This window comes from Carya illinoinensis, chromosome 1 (genome assembly GCF_018687715.1).
Source record: "Carya illinoinensis cultivar Pawnee chromosome 1, C.illinoinensisPawnee_v1, whole genome shotgun sequence".
Classification (NCBI taxonomy): domain Eukaryota; kingdom Viridiplantae; phylum Streptophyta; class Magnoliopsida; order Fagales; family Juglandaceae; genus Carya; species Carya illinoinensis.
The window spans coordinates 57,082,303-57,103,473 of NC_056752.1; the positions used below are offsets into that span (position 1 = coordinate 57,082,303).

Sequence of the window (21,171 nt, forward strand, 5' to 3'; positions counted from 1 at the left end):
TTGATTAGTACAACATTGCAATTACGAAAATTAGAAAGCTTTATCAACAAGTCCGAGTTACAAAAGGAAACATAAAAGCCTTTTCCTTAAAAATAAACCAGGTAATCCTTCTTCCTGGCTGTCACTGTTCACATAAATCCTACCCTACTGCCTACTAACAGCTCAAAGTTAGATGAAATCCCTCAACTTTACACACGCACACAACAAAAAAAAAAAACAAATTTATACCAAAAAAGAATTCTCCAAAAACAATCGTGAAAATGGACAAAAAAAATTGTTTCTTTTCTTGTGTTCCAGTTCGGAACTTCATTCTAAAACGATGGAGATTGCACCACTAGAGACGCTGCCATGACTAAAATCGCAGACAGCCAATGCTCGGTCCAGATTCGTAACAATGTCAGACATGGTTGGCCTGTCCTTTCCTTCCAAATTCACACAATGCAGTGCAGTATATGCCATCAGCTCCACCGCCTCTACTTCATTCACCTCTGGTGGCCCAACCCTGGAGTCCAGGATCTTTACCATTTCTCCAGCCATAATTGCTGGCACCGCAAAGTCCACCACACTTACGGGTGTTCCTCCATCTTCACCATTCCTGAATATTGCTCTCTTTCCTGTCAAAAGTTCTAGCAGTACTATTCCAAGTCCATAAACATCACTCTTTGATGTTAATAGATTTAGACCATAGTATTCAGGATCAATGTACCCAACTGTTCCGGCCGCTTTCGTTGGCCTGTAATCGCAATCGGATTCCGGGCCTAATAACGACAATCCAAAATCAGATACTCTTGCTGTCCAATTCGCATCGAGTAATATGTTAGAAGACTTGATGTCTCTATGAATTATGGATGGGACGGCATAATTGTGGAGATATTCAATTCCTCGTGCAGCATCTAAGGCGACTTTGATCCTCATCTTCCAAGAATTCAAAACGCTACTACTCTTTTCCACGTTGTTCTTGTCGTGTATATGATCGTAAAGGGCACCATTCTTCATGTAGTCGTAAACCAGGAGCCTTTCATCCTTTTCCTCGCAATACCCAACAAGCCTAACCAAGTGTTTGTGATGAAGGCGGGACAAGAAGGCCAATTCTGAATCAAATGCGCTTTCTTTCTCTTGAAACTTCTTCGTCTTTGAACCTGTTTCGCCCCTTTTGATCGCAACCTCGCGACCATCAGTTAATTTACCTCTGTATACAATGCCAAAGCTTCCAGCACCGAGCTTATTCTGTAGGGAGAAGCTGTTGGTAGCTTCTGCGAGCTCAGCTAGTGAAAATTCCTCGGCCCTGTCTGCGTGCTTGGATGAGGTTCCACTCCTCTGGCGCCTCATAATGAGCGAACCCTGGCGCCTAATGGTGGATGATCTCGAAGGTGGGCTATTGTTTGAGGCGGTGCCATTGTTAGAACTGGGAGCCCTTGTGATTGTGGGTTGTACTGAATTGTGCACTTTCTTCTTCCCAAAACAGACTCCAGTCCACAAGCAGTAGACAACTGTACAAATACCCGCAATAGCTCCAACCGAGCCCACAATGCAAAACGCCAATAGTCCCTTTCTCAGACCCTTCGATGGAGATGACCGAGCGGAACCTGTTGGCCCCGGGGGTAATGGTACTGGTGGCAGCGGCGTAGTTGAACTTTGAGTAACACAAGGCTTGCAAATATTCCCAAAACCAGAGCACAAGTTTTGAGACATTGGATACAGACCACACTCGCTGCAAGAAGAATGACTGCAAGGCCCCGGAAGAATTGCAGGAAAATCAGCCCCTAAACTATAATTGGCCTCACCAGCCCAGCCGGGTCCCCAACATGTAATTGACAAATTCCCCATCGTTAATCCACATGTAAAATTCGACCCCGACGCAATGGTTGCAAACGAAACACCTTGCGTCACATTCACTGAATACTCTCCACCACCACCCCAACACACAACCGAATTATTAGGTCCCCTAATTGCACAACTATGGCTCTCTCCAAGCGCCAACGTCGAGAACTCCCATGCCGAATTCGAAGGAACATTCAACTGCCCAGAATCGTTGCTTCCTTTGCAAAACACAAACCCGGTAGAATTGAGGCCGCATACATGAGAGCCACCAGCTACAATACTCGCCATCGGTGAGATCCCAAACTCTGTCTGTATACGATTCGCCATAGTAGTATTACTTCCCCAACACCGGACCTGACTATTGTCCCTTAAGATACCGCAAGAGAATCCTATCCCAGAGGAGATTGACAAGAACCCATTAGATGGTAGTCTAGACCTATCGTCACCTCTCCAGCATTTGACGGAGCCTGTACCAACAACCGTGGCGCAGACTTGGTCGTCACCGACCGAAAGGTTTTCTAATACGACAGTGTCATTGAAGTAAACTCGTTGGGGGTCGAAGCGACTGCTAGAAAAGTTGGTCGTGTCCCAGCAGAGGAGGCTGTAGCCACCGGAGCGGAGGCCACAGAAGAAGTTCTGGCCACCGGATATGGAGGAGAAATTGACGCTGGGATTGACGGGGATGGTTTGGCCACGTCGGTAGCATTGGATGCTTTGCCTGGGCTTCGAGGCGACGATGCCGCAGACGGTGGCGGAGGCGTAGCTGATTGCGAGGGTGGCGCCGGAGCCAAGCGCATGGGTTGAGGGTATCCTGTAGATGAAAAAAATTACGGAGAGGATGATGATGACGGCGGATGAGGAAGAAGATGGTAGTTTCGTCATCTAAAAGACTCTGTTTTTACGAAAGGAATGGTGGTTTGGAGGCTGGTCAGCTTCATTGGCGGAGTTGACCGAGAGAGAGGGAGTGAGAAAACAGAGAGCACCTTAAAGACGGATAGAGGGTTACAGAGGTCGAGATTGCAGGTGGATTAGTTGTGTGTGAGAGATTAGAAAGAGAGAGGACCAGACGTTTCGGAGTTTTCAGCATGGCAACAAATTACAATTGAACTCTCTCGGGGAAGTCTTTCAAGGTTGTGTTTGGCAGATTCTTGTGAACGGGTCTTTAAATATTCGTATTTAAAAACAAACAAATTTACAGGCAAAATCAACGGAAGTGTCAAAAGAAAGACTAACCACTAACCAAACATACTTCAAAGAATTTACAGTACAAAATAGTTTTGAATGACGACGAACCAAACATATGCTTAAAAGCTGCTTGTGAGAAGGAGGTGACAGCAGGAGTACGCGGAACTCGGTGCCCCCTAAAGGACAGGAAAAACAAGGGAGACTCGCCTCGCCGCCATTTGCGAAGACGTGGCATTGCTTTTGTTTACGCGCCCTGAGACGAAGCACGCGAGTACAGGTGGCGGATTTTGACCCAGAAAATATGCTGTGATTTCTGCATGTTTTTTTTTTTTCAAAGCAAAATGAGTGAATGTATGGAATTGGGTGGAAAATATAATTTATATATTTAGTATTTATAGTTTATAATTTAAGTAACATGTTTTATTATTAAAAAATTATTTAATATATTATATTTGTTTATATTTTAATTATAATATATAATATATTAAAAAGTATTATAATATATAATATCCAAACAATTTATTTTTTTCATTAAAAAACTTTTAATACTATTTAAATACTTTTTAATACTCCTAATGCAACCCTAAATAAACTTAAGAGTGCATTGCTTATTCTTTAACCCGAGATAAGTGAAATGTTATTTTCTACAGTTTGTTGATTTTTTTTTTTTAATCTCATTAGTACATTTCAATTTTTTTACTATATATATATAATTATTTAAAATATATAACACTAGTACGAATTATTAGAGATGATGAAATTTAAACGAAGGATATCACATCTTAAATATATTCAAAATAATTATTTTAGTTGTAAGTTTAGAACATGAGCTGTTGTTAAGAGATTTTGAATTATGGATACATGAATTATCGAATGTTGTTTATCGGCTATTTGTAGAATGTTAAATCAGGATTAGGTCCGAGAACACGTTTCCCTCCACATGACCAATATCCTATCAAATTAAAAAAAAAAAATTAAATTTAAATTTTAAACTTTTTATCAAATTGATTTCAAAATAAAAAAAAAAATACTATCTACACTTATAATTTGAAATTTGAGATTTAGAATTGAAATTTAAAAAAAAAAAAAACTCATGAATCGATAAATTTCACATTTAAATACATCTAATATTGTATAAAAGAGTAATATGGAATACAGTCTTAACTTATGTAAAAGTTACAAACTTCTTTTTAAAAAAAATAAGATTTATTATTAAAAAATTCATTTATTCATATAAACTCCTTTTTTTTCATTTTTTTAATAAAAATACAAAACACTTATACAATCAATAACTATAAATATCATTTTTTTAAAAAAAAAATTGTTGACACTTGTTGGAGACTAGAGAGAGAAAGAGAGAAGAAAGAGTCAAAGACTCAAGGCGTTGCGTACATAGTTTCATTTGTAACTTTCTTAATTTTTCTGGACCACTGAAAATTAAAAATGGATTAATCAAGTCCGACGGAGACCCACAAGTGCATCCCACCCGACCTGGTCAATGCATCATCTGGCAAAAGAATAAATATTCTATTTATCATCACTATATATTATATATTTTTTATTTTTTAATAATAAATATATGATATATAGATGATAAGTAGAATAACTTAATTAATTTAATAATAAAAAATAATATTAAAATATATAAAATATATTGTGTAGAATGATAAATAATATAAAATTATAAATAATATTAAGGTCACCATCTTTCCTTTTTTTTTTTTTAATAATTATTTTTAAATTTATCACTTTATCCAGATATCCTCGGCCAGTTAATTTATGAGGTTATTGTCCTACGTCTTCGTTCTTTTAAATTCGATAGTTAATTTGTTAGGTTGTATATAGTTAAGATATCTATTTTTTTAAAATATATTTATAAAGGATTGGGATATGAAAATTCGTTGCTTAAGACTTTGTCATAAAGAGATGGAGGATAAATACAGTCAAAGCAGGAACTCTGTTTTATTCAAATTCAAATACGAGGGACGCCAGATATCACAAACTTCATGCATATACACAGTGACGGGTCAATTAATTCAACCATTTACTCCATTTACAGCTTATTTATTTAAACTAATATTAAAATCGAGAATGGCTACTTATCATTCTTATGCAATAAATCAACATGTGATTTATTATTTTTATTTTTTTTATTTAAACACACACATTAAAATGAGTGCTCGTGAATGGACAACAATCCAATGTATGTGAACATGGCAAATATTCACACGTATTCATGAATGGACAACATAGGCACATTTCATTTTCTGCTCTCAACTACCTATACTATGACTATTTCAGAAAGGACGGTGCTACTCTGCCGCCCAGAGTGCACCGCTCCATTTGACCGCACGGTCAAAATTTTTTTTTTTTTTTTTTCATTTTTCGTTTCAGATTTTTTTAATATATTTAAACATTTTTAAAAAATATAAAAAAAATATCAATACACTTAAAATCACTTCCTTAATCACTAAGTAAAAAAAAAAATTAAAAAAAAAATTTTTTGTGACCAGCGGTCACTTTGAGGGGGCACGGAGAGGCGGCATACAAGCATTTTCCTTTCAGAAATACAGGACATTTAGGACATTTCGCCGGTCAACTTGGTTGAAGAATTCTAGAAAGAAATTATTCTATTGCCTTTTATTTTTCCTGTTTCATTTTTGTGTCAGCATTATTTAAAAAAGAAGTTGTTGACTAATCTTAGTAGATTTCGTCACGTTGATGCTGATAATAATAAGTGTTCTAGATCTTTTTATGGGAATGAATCGAATAGATATAAAAAAATATTGAATTCCGTGACATAACTATACGACTTTACTTTTCCACCCTCTATATGACGTGGATGAAATGATCAATTCCATATATAAATATATACACACACATATATATATTTATATTCTTTGGATAAACAGTGACGTAATTTTTAATTCGTGTGAAATACTAGCTCGTGTTTAATTTCATTTCATCACGCATGTGTATGGAAATTTGAAGGCAATTTCCCATTCCTAGCATGAATAAACAAGATCCTAAATTTTTCCATTTTTTTAAGGGTATTATCAAAATTATTACAAAATATGCTACAAAATACACGTTATTTTACAAATACATTACGCAGTATAGTCCATATTAGGTATTAAATCAAGGACGTCCACCCACGTGTCATATAATAAGTTCTTCAAAAAGACAAATTATAAACTTTATAAATACCCAAAAAAAAAAAAAAAAACAACCTTTCTCAAATCATTTTTGCTCTTTTTAAATGTTTGAACTTTATGACTATCACTCACTCAAATTAAAAAATATGAAACTGGTGAGGTATTATGCATGAACCACGCTTCTTTTGATCTTACCTAAGTACCCCATCTTACGTTTCTTGCCCTATGAACATCTCACACAAATCTAAACCTTGCAGTCAAGATTTTTACGGGCGTGATCTCCCAAATCCACAATTTCATAATAAGGTAAAACTATGAAAAATTTACGAACAAAAATGAAGCATATCATCGAGAGAGGCAAATTTAGCAATTCAATGAGTCCAATTATCCATACAGACTATACAGTAAAATTAGGCAGCAAGGTTGTACAATTATGTCATTTCAAACTTCAATTATCAGATCCAATCCAAAAAAGATACATAGCCTGAGGCTCGGGGCAATGAGAACATGGAATATTTTAAAACAAACTTTGAAAAAAATTAAAAAAAAAATGAACAAAGAAAACAACAGAAGCTTAACATAAAAATACATATATGATAAATGTGTAAATATATATACTAGACTATACATCGATAGAAGATCGTCTGGCCTTTTAGAAGGGATAGAAGTGTTTCCAACGTAGTCGATGCTGTTGCTTGACACTGAGATGGATAAGCTTTTAAGGACAAACAAAGTTGTAAAAGTTTCATTTGGTTGCCTAAGTTCCTAACATGATGTTGGAGTGCTAACTAATATGATTAACGATTCATCATTGGCAATTTTTTTTTTTTTTTTTTAAAAAAAAAGATTCCTACAGACCATGTGGCCGTGCAAAGTATGCTTACTGTGTCCCATTATCAGAGACTACCATAAATTTCCCAAATACTCAAAGATCACAAGTTTAAAACAAGTGAAGAAGTGCACAAACTAACTCTGATAAAAGGAAATTAAATTATCATAGATTTACCTAGACTCAAATTACCTATGCTTATAGTTAGCTCGTCTATTCGAGTTATGGCAGCCAGGGTGTAGAACTCCCCAACTGGGAGGGCAGCCAGATGAGTTACAAGGCTTGAATCTTGAAAGCAAGAAAAACCTACCTCTTGACAACAGTTTAGGGTTGTGGCTCATAAAAGGTTTTCAGTCTAAGAATGGGCAGCCGAGCTTGTGTTCGACTCTTCACAATGAACCTCTAACTTTCTTCCCTTTGTTTCTAAAAGGAAGAAGGGAATGAAAAAAATGGATAGACAAGGTTGAATCTTAGCTTGTAAATGACAAACTTAAAGGTTCCGACTCATTTAAATTAAAAAATGAGATGAGATGATTTTAAATAAAAAATAAAAATTAAACAAAATATTATTTTATAATATTATTATTATTTTAAAATCTTAAAAAGTAGAATTGTTTATTATATTTTATATGAAAATTTAAAAAAATTATAATTATAAGATAAGATAGAATACTTTTTTAATCCAAAGGAGCAAACCAACACACCCCTAAATATAAAAAGAAAAAAAAAGGTTACTTGATAAATCTGCATGCATCTGATAGATGCAGTGCAGGCGTTCGTCCGTTGTGCTCTTGTTTCATGCCCATAGCCATCGCAAGTTTAGGTAATCTAGATCTCAAATAGTACGTACGGCACGAAAAACGTACAAAGCAAACAATCTCATCCCCCCCGCCCCCGGCGGGCGGGGTGTGCTTTTTTCTGTTCTCCCAACGGTGTTTTGAGCAATGCTGCTGGGAACATTTAAACAGCTAATAATTATTGATTACTGTCTTAACAAATTTCTAACAAGTTACAGAAACAATCAAGATGATCACAAGCCTGAAAATCAAGTTTCATAACAATCAGAACTTTGACAAATCTACATGCATAAATGGTGTAGCTATGGGACCAAGGCGTGCAGCAGTTGAAATCTTCGGATAGAGCTTCAAACGAGGTTTCATCACCTCCTGTGTACAAATCGATGCTATACAAAAATTTTGAGTCCATTGATGAGGTGCTACCTTTGAAAAAGAGGAATTGTAGGTGATCGTACAAAGAAGAATGGCGGCTCTTATTGCATAGTCTTTATTCTACAACATCCAAGCAGAAGTAGGAATTCCTTGCTTTTGAAACCATTCAGGCATATGGAACCTTTCATGGAGCAACGGTCTCACATCTTTCTGCTGAGAAAGGTGCTTGAGGAGTGGAAGGAGGACATCCAGAAGCTGATCAACAGGTCAATAGTAAGTACTTGATAAGGGGATAAAAGAGTCGAACAATAGATGATGAAATTATTTGTGAAAAGATACCGATATATTAAATGCAAATATTGGTACCTGTGTGTCATGTGGTTGCCCAGCAGTAAATGGAATGCATGGAATTCCATTCAATGGTTGCAATAAGAAACTGAATGGATTGTTGTCAACAATAACAATTCGGGATGGATTCTTTGACAGGCAGGAGAGATCCTTCACATGCTCCCGGTGCTCCCTATAGTTTAGCAGAATCAAAGGATTTACCAAACTAAACCAAGTTGTTTTGAGCTAGGGGGCTTTTGAAAGTTCATTCTTCCAATAAGTGCACATAAATCATGGGAAGAAATGTGTGCTCATGGAATTAAACTTGAAGTTTCATACTTGACCAAAATTTATGAGATGGATTGGAGCTTTATAAAAATGGAGTATATAAACATGTGAATAGTTTGGGCATCTCATAAGAATCAAACAAATCCTTCAATAATTTATAAAAGTTTCTGTGACCCCATGATGTTTCCAAAGGATCTTAATGAGCCAGAAAGCGTACCAAAAAGATAAAGGAAAACCTAGTCATTTACAACAATTAACTTTTTTTATAAGCAAGAAAAATTATTGATCCTCATAATTAGGCAAAGCCCAAATACACAGGTAGTTACGAGAGATAAATACCTAATTACAGCCTACGAGCAAGAAAAAGAAGCATAAAAGTCATTAAAATTGATCCCCTCTAAAGCAATGGCCTTAGCCCAAAGTAATAAAGATTGGAAAAATAAGTCTCTACTCTGCCCCAATGAGCGTTATCTATACAACAATAAAAAAAAATGAAACACGAGGAGGACAAAGACACAGGTGCAGTCATCAAAATGACTTTACAAAGCAGCAAAAAGTCCCCAACAGGTACAAATAAAATTTCACAAGAAGGTTTCCACATTATTGGCTACGATTTGCAAAGAAAAGAAACGGGAAGGGTGGAGGGTGGGAAGGGAGAAGATCACAAAAGGGAAGTGGAAGCAGTACTTACGTGCTAATTGTTGAAGGTCGATAGAGTCGACTACCAAATCGATTTTCCTTATCTATTTTGTCAACAAGTGGTCTAGCATAACCTGTGTGCATAAATAAAGAGATCATGTGTAAATGAGAAAAGGGGCAAATAGAGGTGAGAAGGACATCTAAAGTTTTGAAGTAATGCTAAAAACAACACTACTGCCCCACCATTATCCCTCTTTGATGATGCGACAATGTATAATAACCCTTGGAGTTTTATCTTGATCTTCTTCTTCATCTTTTCTTTCTTTCTTTCTTTCTTTTTTTAACAAGGATTATTGTGCACTCCTACATCAGTAGAGCGAGATAAAGGTGGAGGAGTGGGATAATTTCTAGCATTTTCCTTTTAAGTAATAACCAAACCTTCTAAACCAGCAGTAAACAGCACAAGATCCGCAAATTCACCAAGGTCTTTTAAGAATTCTTGCAACCCAGGACGCTCAAAAACTGTAACGTAGTTGACCTTAGGTTTTCCTTCACTTTCCTTCAATCCCAAAACATTCATGTGAAGACATTTTTATATGAATTACTACCGTACAAACTAGATATGACATGTTTGTTATGCAAAGCACCTTGTCTGAAGAGATGCATTCCAGTTCAAACCACTTCAACCCAGCTTCTGTGGCTTGATTACGAACAACAGCTGGCAAACTAGATGTCTCATAGGCACATACTAGAGTTTCATCCAAGTCAAGAACTACCTGCGAGTAAATTTTTCATTTGCGATATCTATCAAGGTATCAGCTTTCAATTGAAACTCAAAACAAAGATGATGGTAAGAAAAGAAACAAAAGAAAAGAAAATTATACACATTTTGCCAACCTATGTTACCATTTTCTTTTGCTCGACTGCAGTTCCTTACCTGAACTAATTGGGGTTGGCATATTTTGCACTCATGTTCTTAAACTTTCTTAACAAACTTGCACATCGGAAGTTTGTGATGGTCAAAAACATTGTACACCTACACCTTCCAAAAATAGATACCGGTACTGTAGTATGGATGGGAAGCAAACTAAATGCAAACTGCAGAGAATAATGGTAGCAAATTTGAAAAGCATACCCGCAAGATCAACCCAGACAGCATAACCGAATTGTATAGGTAACCACATAAAAAAGTACTAGGTGAACACCAGCATGCTACCTGTGGTTTTGTCAGCTTTTGCAACCCCAGTACTTTCCTATAAATAGCAGCAACATCTAGCTTATTTCCGATTCAAGTGGTTCCTTTCATGTCCTCAATATATCTATTTAATGCCCGCACTAATCACTATATCTCAAGCGCAACTTAATTTCAATCTTAGAAACAAAAGGGTTTCCATATATTAAATTTTTAAAATGCGGTTTACATTTATCTCTAGCATATATATAGTAAGCTCTCTACTTATGTGAACAAAATAAAATGAAAAAAAAAAAAAAGATTTAACCTGCACAAAACGTTTCTCTAAGCAAAAGCAACGTTTTTGCCCCAATAAACCTAGAAAGCAATCGATTATCTAACCCACCATGCAAAAAGACGGGGCTATATCTCCTACAGACTAAAATCCTCTGCAATTAACAAAAACAAAATACTTTTTAACCGATGAATGTTTATACAATCGAAATACAGTCATTCAATTGAACATAAAAGCTAAAGATAGAAATTTTATATAATGAATAAACAAAGAATTTGAAAAACCAGATCAAATTCAAATTTGACAAAAGGGAAAAAAAGAGAACTTTAAAAAGAAAGGTGGGTCGAAACGAAGCCGTACCGTGAGCTTCTCGGACTGCTCGCCGGAATCGAAATCCCCGGATGCGGTGGCGATTTCAACGGTGGAGGCTTCCGGAGAGTCGTTGTCCGGGAGCTCAGAGACCGGCAAGGGCTTGAAGGAAGGAGAAGAAGAGGAGGAGGAAGAGAGCAAAGCGTGGTGGCCAAGAGCTCTGAGGATCTGAAGGAAGATCTGAAAGAACAAGGCCAACCAGTTCAGGAGCGTCCGCCATACTTGCAGAGACCTCGGTGAGTACACCTCTGTCTGAGTCAACTCGGCCATAGGCATAGCCAAGGGTGCGTCTCTTTCTCTCAGAGAAGAGAGGAAGAGAATGATTAGGGTGCGTAGGATATCAACGAATGATCTGCTCGCCCAGATACGTACGTTAATTGCTTCTGTAGTTTTCTCTAATTTTCTCGGAGATGTGCTCGTGGTCTTCGTCGAGAAAGAGAGATGTCAGTCACGCGTTTTTCAGGAGAGTGGCACGTACTGTCGAGCTACATCACCAGAGTTTCTTTTTTTAAAAATGATATTTACAGTTGTAGTAGTGTAAAAAACGTGCAATCGTTTTAAAAAAGATGAATTAATATAAAACTTATATGAAAAAAAATTAACTTTTTAATCGTAGATTTTACTTTTTTTCAAAACAATTACACGATATTTACAATTTCACAATTATATATAACATTACTCTTTTTTATCTTTTGGTCGGAAGAAGGTTTTGTTTCTTTCTTTTTATTTTTTGTTTTGTTGGTTATACTCTTTTTTTTTTTCTTAATTTGTTAAAAAGAAAGTTGTGACTATCAGCATAGTTATCGTCTCTGGACGTAATTATAAGAGTTTCTTTTTACTGTAAAATGTTTAATTTGAACTATTAACTACTATTTTATAGACGAATCCATCACCATAATACTATTAGACTGTCAGCCGATCCCTAGTCCATCATAAACTCTTGGTTAGACACTACTATCCATGTAAAGAGAAAATAAAGCTTAAAATTCATTTTTTTCTAAAAATTAAAAAATAAAAATGAACATGATCACTTACTCAAAAATTCAAAATAGGTGACATCTATGTGGGGACGGCTGGCTTTAGCCTTTAGGGAATGATTGATGGGGGAATGGAATCCACGCGCAATTGGGGAATCGTGGGCTTGCAAATATTTCGGGCGACAAAAGTGATAAAAGTGAGGGAGAGAAAAGAGAGAGAGAGAGAGCGAGGCTTCGGATTTGAGGATGTTAGAACTCCGCCAATCAGAAAGAGACAATATTTCCTTCTTTAAGACTCTGTCCTTTGTAATTATTACTTTTGATTTTATTATATGCTCAGAACAAAAGAAATTAAAATATTATTGGTTATGATTCATAGGAGGGGGCTAATTTGGTGCCCTCGGGCGTATTCAAAGGTCATGGAGTTCCTTTCCTTGGACTGACTGAGAAACCACTGATCATTGAAAAGTTGTCGTGGAAGATCTTGTAGACGTGGAATTACGTGTGCCTATTGCATCATGTGTGTATGTACCATGGTGGCCAAGAAACATTATCTTTTGACCATTCCCGTCGAGCATGTTCAATGTTTTTGGCCAAAATGTCAAGTGGCAAAGCTTGGTCAATGATCAACCCTAGTTTATTTACTTTATTTCCAGTTTTATGATCCACATTTTTTTTCAGCTTAAGCAAAACTAGTCAAATATTACTTGCGTCAACAAAAATAAATAATAAATTAATAATGCTAAAGTTAGAGACAAATTCTCTCAAAATTGTCTGTTAATTTTTTTTTTGTTTTTACTTAATGATTAAAGAAATATATTTAAAATAACTTTAAAAATACCTAAAAAAATGGATTTTACGTAGAAACTATCGGGCGGGCACCTACCAGTTTCCACAATAAATATAGTGCTTTCCAGAGTGGTACCAATTTTCTTATTTAATACATAATATATGTATTTGTTGAGTGAGAAAAACAAAAAACAAAAAACAAAAGTGAAGCACAGCAAAACATCGTTTGCCAAAATCGAGAACAATAATATTGTGGAACGGAATGAAACTGTGTACAACTTTTGTACTCACCAGCACATAGAACCCAAATTGGTTCGGAAAGTCTGTTTTTGGTTACTTACAAACCCCCCCATAACTTAAAAAGGGTAAAAAGAATTGGGTAGCAGCTTTGAACAAAACATATGTATGTGCTAATTAATAAATAAATTGTAACAACATATATGCCAACCAAAACTGAAGTCAGAAATGCATTCCATTCTCACCCTCAGGGAAATTTGGCTTATGGTGAAAAATAATCCTCACAAGAATGAAAATTCCACCACTAATACTCGAAAGAAGTGGACTAGTACAGGTGGGAAAGCCATGGGTGCTCCAGTGCCTCCATTGCTGTTGGGCGCCTCTTTGGATCGATCTCAAGCAGACTTTTCACGAAATCGATAAACCCGATATCAGTAACCTGCAGTTGATGCTCCAACGAGGATGACTCGGGGATTATGTATTCCAGTTGGTCTGTCTCCTGGTCAAAATAACGTGATATGAGCTAAAATGCAATTTCATGTTCATGACATGATCACAGCATCACCATGCTGAAGATAGCACCAGATTTTTTAACCTCTTCTTGGTCAAAGGAGTATCAGCTCTTAGAAAATTTATACCATTCAAGGGAACCATATTTAATACCTTATCTTTCAATCGAAAAAGTACACGTTTTCAAAACCATACCCCGTAATTTGAATGAAGTTAGTGAGCACATTTAAAACACACAATATAGTAATTAGAACTGACACAGTTGGGTTAAGCAAAAAAAAAAAAAAAATCAAACTTTTGATTGATCTGCCTTTCATTAAGCATGAGAAATGAGGTTAAAGTCTCATGAGTTGAGCTGCAAGCAAGACACTATACATTCACAATATCTTGTTCAGATAAAACGGGCAATATGCTTGACGTAGTAAACATGGGAAACAAACCTCGTTTATATGATAAAGATCATATTCTTTTGTGAAATACTTGTTTGTCTCCTGCCCCTGTTCCAACATCTCTAAATCAATAGGGCCAAACATCCCAATCATGCGTGCAAGGATCGTCACAATTGAATCATTTGGAAACAGCACCTGGCAAACACATAATTCACTAATTACAGGATGTATTTTTATCTCGCATTGGTCACAAAGAAAAACATCAGAATGAACAGTTATAGAGAAAACTCCAAATTGGCATGATACTTTAAAGCAAGCATCTATGACAATGAATTTTAACTTCAATTAAATAGTATACACGAAGCAAAACAAAGACATACTTCCCCAGAGCATAGCTCAACCAATATACAGCCAAGAGACCAGATGTCAATCCTTTGGTCATATGGAAGGCCTAGGATTACTTCAGGAGCTCGATAGGAACGGGATTGTACATACAGGCACAAGTTGTCTGTCAGAAAGCAACTGCTTCCAAGATCAATAACCTTGATCTCACATCTTCTGTAACTTTTGATAAGAATATTTTCCGGCTTTAGATCACAGTGAATAATTCCCAAGTGATGTAAGTACTCCAATGCCTCCAAACATTGACGGGTTATGACCTGTGAGAAGGAAAGGAAATTTTTGAAGCATAACATTAAGTTTCACGCCTGTGGTAAAATGCCTAAATAATTGCTCATTAACATACACAAAAACTTCATTGAGAAAATCTATAAATCCAGTGTAACAAATATGGACTGTGTGAATCAAAGACACTCATACCATCAGACTAGAATCCTAAACAAAACAAACAACATAAGGAATCAACTGGAAGAAGTACTGCAAGTAGATATTCTAATTGAACAACCTGCAATCTGCTCAAGGTAAAATAAGCCTCTCCACCAGATTCTTGATTGAATTTCTGAAATTCATATAAGTTTGCTCGGAGGAGTTCACAAACAATGAAGAGATGCTCCTGCATTATTTTCACGAAGAAAGAAGTTGCCCACAATAAGTGAATGAGCTACATAATAAGTAAATAGCATGCCAATCATATCAGAAAGATCAAAATCCATCATTCTAACAGAACTATCTCAACCTATATGCATGCCAAAACACATAAACAGAATGCGACAATCGTATGGTGTTGAAATATAGATTCAGGATATTACATTTGGTAATCTTTGAGAGACATAAAGCAATGAAGGAAGCACACACAATAAGTTACTTGAATGCTGTACCACATAATCATACCTGATGATAAAAGAAGTCATAAAGACGCAAAATGTGCCGTTCATCAGAAGGGTCATACTTGTTGACAAGCTTTAAAAGTTTTATTTCATCTAAACTTTGATCGAAAAAGTCTTTATCATTTTTTATGATCTTCAGGCAAACATCCATTCCAGTGTGAAGATCATGGGCCTGAACAACCTTACTGAAAGCAGCCGAACCAAGGTACTCTGTCATATAGTATCTACCTGCAATGACAGTATTCAGCACAATTGGCAGATCCTTGTTTTCCTCGAATCCAGTCCTGTAGATGGCATAACCCATGACATCTCAACCCGGAACACAAGATTCAAATCTTGAATAAAACAAAGAACTAATTGTATGAACATTTTGATGACTAGAATCAACTTCTAATGATCTTATGCTCCCCAGTTAAAACCGAAATTCAATCCAAACAAATTGAGAAAAAATTGTTGGATGAAAAAAGAAATTTATTGAAGACTAGAACAACCAAAAGTAAAAGAGGAAAATTTCCAACGAACCTGTTTTTCCTATGTATGATTCGTAGGTCAAATACTTCATACTCATCCTCATGAGTATCATACATTAAAAGATCATCAATAAAATCCTCCCCTTCTGCAGCAGCTTCAGGCTTGCTGGGTTCTGAATTTACTTTTCCACCATCTCCAAACTCATAGCTGTCAACTCCATTTGGTATGAAATCTTTCTCAGCAACCTTAACATTAAAGTGATGGGAATCTTTAAACCCTTCAACCCAGTCATTTGAGCAGCCCCTTTTAGCAGAGTAGCCAGTCTTCCTTATTTTATCTTGTGCAGCAGCACCACAGTCAGTGGGAATATTCCCTACAACCTTTAACTGAGAACCATTCAAATCAGTTTCTTTAGAGCTCGTGTAGCTGCCGTTTGCAAGATTGTCACCATAATATCCTCCAGCTCCAACACTGTATGTATAAAAAGGGGCTAGACAATCATAAGTGGTAACACCTTTGGTTTGCTCCTGAATGCCTTCTCCAGGGTCACACTTTCTACCAAAATTATCATAATCCACCAGGTGAACCTCATTTTCGTCATTTAAGGGATCAATGTAAAAAAGACATTTCTCTTCCAGTGGATTCCCATGTTGCTTCTCATTCTCTGACATCATGACAAACTTATCCTCACTTGGACAGCCAAAGAAGTCTGGTCCATCAAATGAGGGAGTCATGAAGTCGCTGTCATCTTTCTCATCATACCAAAAGAGGTCATTTTGCATATCAAAATCATGATAATCGCGTGCCGTGCCAAATTGAGATAGGTTTTCTGATGAGGCTTCAGAGGTATCATGAGATGTTGACTGAACTCCATATGGATTTACGAATTCTGTAATGATAGATTAGAAAAAATAAAATAAAATTGAGTGCTACAGGGTGAAATCAAGAAAAAGAGAGGAAAAATGGGAAATATGATGAATAATAGGAAAACAAATTAGACTTAGTTTGAAATTTAACAAGTCCAGCGATACGGCATTTCCTGACTCTTTAGTTGAAAGAACATTTGAAATGCAAATATCAGACAAGCATAAGTGACATAGCAACAGTGGCAATCAGATTGCAATCAGATTGATGGTTTAAATCATAAAAGAGAAGCCTAAAGGTAAGTTTCAGAAACTACATGGTGATGAAGCCGCCATTGTTTAAGTAATTATAGAAAAGAAAGTGGTAGCAATGGAGTGATAGTGGAGAAAAAAGATTCTGCTCCATTTCTAGAGTAAGAAACCGAAGATAGACTACAGTAAAGTGAGATCACAAGATCAAATCAGGCCTTTCTGAGTGAAGAATCTCACTATCGACAACAGATTATAAGTACACAACTTGACATATAAGAGGAAATGGTGGAAAAAATGAAGTTGACTATCAAGACCAAGAGAACAACTAAAGTTGACCATCCCGATAAAGAGATCAATTTTCGTGCTATGCAAAGATGCCGCTTTGATTGCCAATACTTCATTAAAAGATATATGCTAAATGAAATTTTGTCTTGTGAACCGGCTTGGATAGAGTATCAGTGGCGTGCACATCAGCATCAATTAACATCGGAACAATTTGGTAACCAACTACTGGAAGATCATCGGACCATAAGTTCCTTTGATCAAACAAAGCTACAATTCGATTATTGAGCCATGATATTCCATAAATTGGTCCCAGAAAAAAGCAAAAAATCCACTCGACTGAATCGAATTAATACACCAGATTAGCATGTGTCAACTAAAACATCCGTTTCGTTTCTTTTGTTGTCATCGGTTATCTTGGAAAACAGACAGAAGGTTAAAAAAGTAATCGAAAATGCAAGAATTTTATGCTTACTGAGCACGCTGTACCACAAAGATAAACATAAACTCAATCCAAGAACAAGCACCTGAAGAACACACATCCGAAGTGGAAGAACCTAAGCTCACGAACTCGTCGTCCCCGGACCTAGAGTTCGACCTCGAAGATTCACCATCATCAGGAATCCCCGATCCCCGGAAAGTCGACGGAATTCTCACCGGTGGGGGAGGGGGCACCATTGGGAAGAAGAATTTCTCGAAATCAAACGAACCCAGTTCACCCTTTTCAATCATATCCTCTTTGAGAGCAGACTCGGCCTCCGAGAACCCGTTGTTCCTCAAGAACTCTAGCACTGCCTCGACGTCTGAGACCGCCATGAACGTGAAAAGTCAAATGTAAAGTGGGAGCAGAGGGAGAGAGAGACGCAAGGGCAGGGAAGTTAAGTGAATTAGGTGGGGTAGGAGTGGAAACTATGACATGGTTCAGGGTTTGCATGCTTCTACGAGACTCGAGTTCTAAAAGGCTCAGGTTTCTTTCTTTCTATGTCTGCTGTAAAACACAAGCTACGGGAAGGGAAGGGAAGGGGTTGTGTCGTTACCAACTTTGACAAGTGAGAGGTGTGGGTTTTGGGGGTTTTTGCTAAGTGGGGCCGCAAGTGCCTCATGGTTTCGACCGATTGACACGTGGAAATTATTCTATCTAATCGTTGAAGATGATATTATTTATTTATGACTGTTATTATTATTTTGCTAACAAGGTTTTTAATGGTGGTATAAGTAAAGTGGGATGTCGGGACCGTTTGATTTTGACCATTCTGCACTTTCCAACTGGGAGAATTTATCACCGAAAAAATAAATTAAAGAAAAGGAAGAAAAATCTTCCAAGATGATGTGATTTTCCCTTTTTTCTTTGCTTTACACTTGTAATTTTTTTTTTTTAACAAATTTATGACTATATAGTTATAAGCGTAATTAAGAATATCTGTATTAAAATATAGTGAGGAGACAAAGTTTGGTGATTAACATGTTTCTGTTTGGGTTTCGGTTGAAATGTTTTGTCTAATACCTATTACTCCATACGCATTTGGATTATATGAAAGGCTTGTCGTGTTCTTTTGGTTGATACGAATAAATAAATAAATCAACAGAAAAATATGTCATCGAAAATAAGTGAATATATCAACCAATGGGAAAGTTCTATAAATAGAAAAAGAGAATGTGTCACTTAAAAGGAAATATAATAAACAGAAGTGGACCTGACATTCCTAACTTAGTTTCCATATTTAAATGGAATGTTAAAAGAATATATCTTAATATAAATAAAATTATTATTTTTACTTAAAAAATATTAAATCACATTAATTTATAAATTTATTTTATATACAAATTTTTCGAATAGTCTCGGTCGATGATGAAAATAGTAATACGACCCACCGCAGGCCATAATGTTGCTCCTACACAAGCAGGACACAGCTTTTTTTTTTCACTTTCTAGCTTCTTTTCCATGTGACCATAGTAAAGAATGATTAACCACTTTTTCTTTCTCTTTTCTTTCCTGTCTCTCCCTTCTTATTATTACTTGCTTCTTTTCCTTTTTATTTTTTATTTTTTGGGGCATCTACTCTTCTTGTTTTCAATTTTCAAATTCAAATGAACTGTTGGTTCGTACTGTACTTGGTGAGACCCAAATGGCAAAGTCTTTTTATTTTTGCAAAGAACAGGTTCAAATTTAATTCACATTAATGAAAATCTAATCAAAATAATAAAATTGTGAGGTGAGCAATACGAATCGGGGGTCGAATTTGTTAACTGATAAATGGTCAGCATCAACCATCAACTCAAAGAGGAAAAAAAATAAATTATGAAAACGGGGTATCAACTTTAGAAATTATTAGCTTTTTAGAGGGATTGGGTCCAAGTTCGGACCCTCTTCTGCTACCAAACTTTTTTTATAATTTATTTTTCGGGTGGGATGATGAATCGACCCAATCTGATATTTGGGCAAATTTCATTTTTTATTTTTAAATAATTATTCATGTTTAATTTGAGTGCAAGACAGGCATGCCTCTCTAAAATTTTACTTGCAGACGGTGGGGAAAGGGCTTTTAAGATTTTACTTTTTCACAGGATACCTCGAAACTATAATGACCACGACCAGATGTCCCTGAATTCATATATCTATACTTGTTTTAGCTAATTTCCATATGATTATTCGCTATAACTCAGCAAGCAGTTCCATTCATGTTGTAAGGTCAAAATTCATAAAAGCATCTTTGGATTCCCATATCTTGAAGCATCTTTGAAAAAATGGACAAAAGTTTAAGGTTTTCAATTTCCATCCACAATGAAAACGACTCGAAGAAAACTAACAACAATTTCTAGAAGTAATGGAAATTCCACATTTCCCACTGCCATTCTCAAATATTATGTAATTCTATTGGCTCCAGCGAATTTTCAACTCCAGTTTGTGAAATCCGGTACTCTTTCTGTGGCCTATAAAATATGTCGTTAAGGATAAGTGAAACGTAGAGGATTTTTCTCACGAAGCTTCCACAGAAGGGCTCATTTATATTTAAAGGGACCACGATTGGGGTTTGTTCAAGATCGAACCGGGTCGAAACAGTGAGGATAATTGGGGTGTTAAATGGGCAGTAAGCCTTGGATCTATATGGTTTCGGTGTTTTTGTAGCAATGGTGTGAGAAATTAGTGTCTTTGTGAGAGTGGTTTTGCCATGTGATGTAGTCGACTTCGATGCTGAAGTGCGTTTTTGGCGTTTTAGTTTGCAAAGTGGTCTGAATTTATGTAAATCAGCCATTATCTTCATTCGCATCCCACTTTGAAAACGACAAGGTACATGAAAAGATCCCAAAAGTCCATCTCTATGGCCGAATCAATTTGGAAACAAAAGGAAACGCAATATATATGTTTAATACTTTCGTCTCTTTCCACAATTTTTTGGCATAATATTACTGCACCGAAAGGACAACAAGTTTCTATTGGTGAAATTTGGGGGTCGAAAATTTAGAGAACTGCAGAAGCCATCGTAGCTCTTTGGAATGATATTCATAGAATCCCTTTTAGATCCACAGCTTTCATTTGTAGCAATCTCAAAATTCTTATCGCAACAAATGATTGGGTTTCCTTAGGGTACATCTTCGAGTATGAGCACAATTAGGATGAGAACCTCTTCTGATCTCGATCCCATATTCTCACGCCATCTAACATCTAACATATACATATTTGTGCACTCGTACGTGTTTATAAAATATAAATTTCCTTTATCAAGGATATGTTCATGAATCCTCCACTTCTTTCTTTCGTTCACTGGTCAAGAGGGACCCTTAAAATAAACCCTGGTTTGTTTTAAAAAATGAATTTAAATTAAAATTGAATAAAATATTATTAAAATATATTTTTATTTTTTATTA

The 21,171-nt window shown here is 36.1% G+C and overlaps 3 protein-coding genes across 3 annotated transcripts; all 3 read right to left on the minus strand.

Annotated features, from left to right (window-relative positions):
* Positions 1-21: 21 nt before the first annotated feature.
* On the minus strand, positions 22-3,128 carry LOC122292096 (putative serine/threonine-protein kinase-like protein CCR3). The gene has a single exon (XM_043100316.1). The coding sequence runs from the start codon at positions 2,701-2,703 to the stop codon at positions 307-309; it is 2,397 nt and encodes a 798-aa protein (XP_042956250.1). The 5' UTR covers positions 2,704-3,128; the 3' UTR covers positions 22-306.
* Positions 3,129-7,938: 4,810 nt separating this feature from the next.
* LOC122292110 (carboxy-terminal domain RNA polymerase II polypeptide A small phosphatase 1-like) lies at positions 7,939-11,656 on the minus strand. Its single transcript, XM_043100338.1, has 6 exons — positions 11,240-11,656; positions 10,061-10,189; positions 9,852-9,972; positions 9,466-9,547; positions 8,526-8,679; positions 7,939-8,414 (listed from the first exon to the last, which is right to left on the minus strand). Exons 1-6 carry the CDS (start codon positions 11,522-11,524, stop codon positions 8,280-8,282), a joined length of 906 nt encoding a protein of 301 aa, XP_042956272.1. The 5' UTR covers positions 11,525-11,656; the 3' UTR covers positions 7,939-8,279.
* Positions 11,657-13,239: 1,583 nt separating this feature from the next.
* On the minus strand, positions 13,240-18,351 carry LOC122292104 (dual specificity tyrosine-phosphorylation-regulated kinase 2). The gene is made up of 7 exons (XM_043100329.1): positions 17,832-18,351; positions 15,959-16,796; positions 15,441-15,720; positions 15,055-15,162; positions 14,531-14,809; positions 14,202-14,345; positions 13,240-13,750 (listed from the first exon to the last, which is right to left on the minus strand). Exons 1-7 carry the CDS (start codon positions 18,118-18,120, stop codon positions 13,577-13,579), a joined length of 2,112 nt encoding a protein of 703 aa, XP_042956263.1. The 5' UTR covers positions 18,121-18,351; the 3' UTR covers positions 13,240-13,576.
* Positions 18,352-21,171: the final 2,820 nt, after the last annotated feature.

Excerpts from the sequence above, each read along its gene's own strand:
- LOC122292110 (XM_043100338.1), bottom strand. The coding sequence starts at position 11,524 with ATGCCTATGGCCGAGTTGACTCAGACAGAGGTGTACTCACCGAGGTCT. Across the intron at positions 10,190-11,239 it reads AGCAGTCCGAGAAGCTCACG|GTAGTTCTTGACTTGGATGA; the intron begins GTACGGCTTCGT and ends ATTTACTCGCAG. Across the intron at positions 8,680-9,465 it reads CGACCTTCAACAATTAGCAC|GGAGCACCGGGAGCATGTGA; the intron begins GTAAGTACTGCT and ends GCTAAACTATAG.
- LOC122292104 (XM_043100329.1), bottom strand. The coding sequence starts at position 18,120 with ATGGCGGTCTCAGACGTCGAGGCAGTGCTAGAGTTCTTGAGGAACAAC. Across the intron at positions 15,163-15,440 it reads ATGACTTCTTTTATCATCAG|GAGCATCTCTTCATTGTTTG; the intron begins GTATGATTATGT and ends AAAATAATGCAG. Across the intron at positions 13,751-14,201 it reads ATCTTTATCATATAAACGAG|GAGACAGACCAACTGGAATA; the intron begins GTTTGTTTCCCA and ends TATTTTGACCAG.
- LOC122292096 (XM_043100316.1), bottom strand. The coding sequence starts at position 2,703 with ATGACGAAACTACCATCTTCTTCCTCATCCGCCGTCATCATCATCCTC.